Source organism: Bidens hawaiensis, unplaced genomic scaffold, assembly GCF_021521415.1.
Source record: "Bidens hawaiensis isolate Kalapana, Puna unplaced genomic scaffold, B.hawaiensis_p1.1 tig00030804_1, whole genome shotgun sequence".
In the NCBI taxonomy this organism is placed as follows: domain Eukaryota; kingdom Viridiplantae; phylum Streptophyta; class Magnoliopsida; order Asterales; family Asteraceae; genus Bidens; species Bidens hawaiensis.
The window spans coordinates 62,882-65,957 of NW_027495153.1; the positions used below are offsets into that span (position 1 = coordinate 62,882).

Genomic DNA, 3,076 nt, shown 5'->3' on the forward strand with positions numbered 1-3,076 from the left:
GTTGATCAAAAAGATCATCAACTCTAGGCAAAGGATACCTATTCTTGATGGTCAATTTATTCAATTCACGGTAATCAATGCACATCCGTATGCTACCGTCTTTCTTTTTAACGAACAAAATAGGTGCGCCCCAAGGTGAAACACTTGGGCGAATAAAGCCTTTATCTAACAGATCTTGGAGTTGAGACATCAACTCCTTCATCTCATTTGGTGCCAACCGATATGGCTATTTAGCTACTGGTTTAGCTCCTAGAACTAGATCAATTTTAAACTCGACTTCCCTTTCCAGTGGAACTCCTGGTAGCTCATCAGGAAAAACGTCAGGGAATTCATTAACAACAGGGACTTGATCAAGTTCCTTTCCCTTTTCTTTTGTATCAATCACGTAGGCGAGAAACGTCTGATGACAATGCTTGATATAACTCCTCACCTTTGCCATTGAGCATACTATAATATCATTCTTTCGTTCTCCATAAACACAAACTTGTCTTCCAGTCGGTGACAGAAATTGAACAATCTTTCTGTTACAAACTATCGACGGCTGATGTTGAGATAACCACTCCATCCCAATAATGACATCAAATTCCCTTAGTGTGATAGGAATCAAGTCAATAGAATATTCTTCTCCTTGAATAACTATTTTACAATTTCGACATACTTCGGAGACGACAAAGCTCTTATCACTAGCGATTTCGACGTCTAATGGATTTCTTAATTTACTTATACTAAAAGAACTATGGCAAGCAAAAGTTTTGGATACGAAGGATCTACTGGCTCCAGAATAAAATAATACATAGGCAGGGAGGGAATTTACGAAAAAGGTACCTGTTACGATATCAGGTATAACCTTCGCCTCCTCTGCGGTGATTTGAAAAGCCCTGCCTCGGGGTTTTGGAGCTTTCAACTTTTTCACGTTCTCGATAGTTCTTGATCCTTCGATTGCCTTTCCATTCCTTGCCCTAAACTCTGGGCAAATCATTTTTCATGTGACCCGGTTTATAGCAGTTATAACATAAGTTTACTGGACTAGTACACTCTGGTGCCGTATGCCCAAGTCTCCCACACTTATAACAAGTTGGATTCTTATAACGACATTCCCCAAAATGCCTCTTTCCACAGAACTGGCAACTACCAGATTCCTTATTAAAGATAGGTACTTTTGTAGGCTTAAAAATTTTTGCTTTCTTTGCCGGTGCTATAGGAATCACAACATCTAGCTTTCGCTTCCCATCTCTTTCAACTTGTCTTTTTAGCTCCACCTCTCGTTCACTAGCCCAATTAAGAAGCTCCTCGAGACTTCCACACTTTGATGGAGAAATAAATTCTCTTATTTCCGTTTTAAGGATAAGATGGAAACGAGTCAGCCACGCTTCTTCAATTGTGAAGAGAGAAGGGCAAAACTTTGCTTTATCATAGAAAATCCCAAATATTTCATCCACTGTTTCATTGCCTTGCCGCATATGAAGAAGTTTTTCGGTTATACGCTCAATTGCAACACGGGGACTGAAATGTTTTAGGAAGATTGGTTTAAATTCTTTCCAAGACATATTTCTTATCGTTTCCCTACCTTTTTCCTTTTTGACCACATCCCACCAGTCATTAGCTCGTTCAACAAATTGGTTCGTTGCGAACATCATTTCATCAGTCGCGTCGCAGTGACACGTATCAAAAATAGTTTCCATGGCTGTTATCCACCTCTGGCTGACCAAGGGGTCTATTTCTCCCTTAAATTGTGACGGTTTATAAGCCATGAAATTTCTATACGCACATCGATGTGTTTCTACCTCCAATCTTGGTGCCGCTCCCACGTTCTCGAGAGGCTTTTCCACATTCGATTCATTCTTTTTCAAATTTTCTTCCAGCATAATTCCTATAGAATTTTGCATTTCAGCCAGAAGAAATGGAATATTGGCTTCGAATGCTTTCCCCACCTCAATTGCAATTTGCTTGCGAATTTCATCAGGTACAAATTTTATAGCATCATCTTGATGAGGTGAAGACGCAGATCTTTCTGAAGCATTATCTACATGCCTTTCTACATTAGGGTTTCCATCACCGTGTACAATATTTCCTTCTTCCTTCGCCATATCTTTACTGTGACGAATAATTTATTTATTATTATTTTTATTCCATAATCTTATCCCTTATAAGATACTTTATCTAAGGCCTTTATACTCCTCAATCTATTGTTAATTCTAACAATTTATCTAAGGCCATAAAACATAAAGTACCGTATATGCACATATGATGCAATAAATATAAACACGCACATCATTTCATACATATTTATTTTTCCCCCACTTACTCTTTGTTGTTTCCAACACAATATAATTATTGAGAATTCATAACGGTATGATACATTTACTCTCATACTGGCCAGGTATGAAAGAAATATATTATACTAATCTTGATCTCCCAACTACTATATTGTCTTTTAAACATACAAATTTCAGTTTTCACATATTTTTTCTTTTAATTTCATTTATGCACCCATACAAAACTTCTCTTTGTAGCTTCCATGGACCGCTTCTGGACTGAACCATCTCGTTTATATATCAAGAGCACTTATGGTTCGAGTCTAAGTATATATTTTGAATACTTAAATCTCTCGAACCGTGCTCTGATACCAACTTGTAACACCCTATTTTTTTTATAACTAATATTTTCATAAAATATATATATCAGAGTAGGTCCCAGTTACATCCAAAACATGTCACTCGTGGTGACGTTTTATTTTATAAAAACATATATTATACAAGAAAACATATATGTTTAAAACAACTTTATTATACAAACTATTAAGCACGAGAGTATGGTTCTCTTGTCAGTCCAGTTCCGTCCATGAAGCTTCGACCATCTATGGGTGCTTTTCCTGAAAACATTTTAAAACATATTTTTATTAGCTTTCGCTAAGTAAGTACACCATTTTATAAAAATATGTTTTATTTTTGTTTGGAATTTAACAACCAAATTCCTTGGGATTTCAACACCCGAAATCCTTATATTTACTCCACAATATTCTTTTGGGAATTCAACACCCGAATTCCTTGGGATTTCAACACCCGAAATCCTTAAT

At 36.6% G+C, this 3,076-nt stretch overlaps 1 protein-coding gene across 1 annotated transcript; it reads right to left on the reverse strand.

Annotated features, from left to right (window-relative positions):
* Positions 1 to 226: 226 nt before the first annotated feature.
* LOC143581090 (uncharacterized) lies at positions 227 to 2,087 on the reverse strand. The gene is made up of 3 exons (XM_077063954.1): positions 1,133 to 2,087; positions 826 to 966; positions 227 to 699 (listed from the first exon to the last, which is right to left on the reverse strand). Exons 1-3 carry the CDS (start codon positions 2,085 to 2,087, stop codon positions 227 to 229), a joined length of 1,569 nt encoding a protein of 522 aa, XP_076920069.1.
* Positions 2,088 to 3,076: the final 989 nt, after the last annotated feature.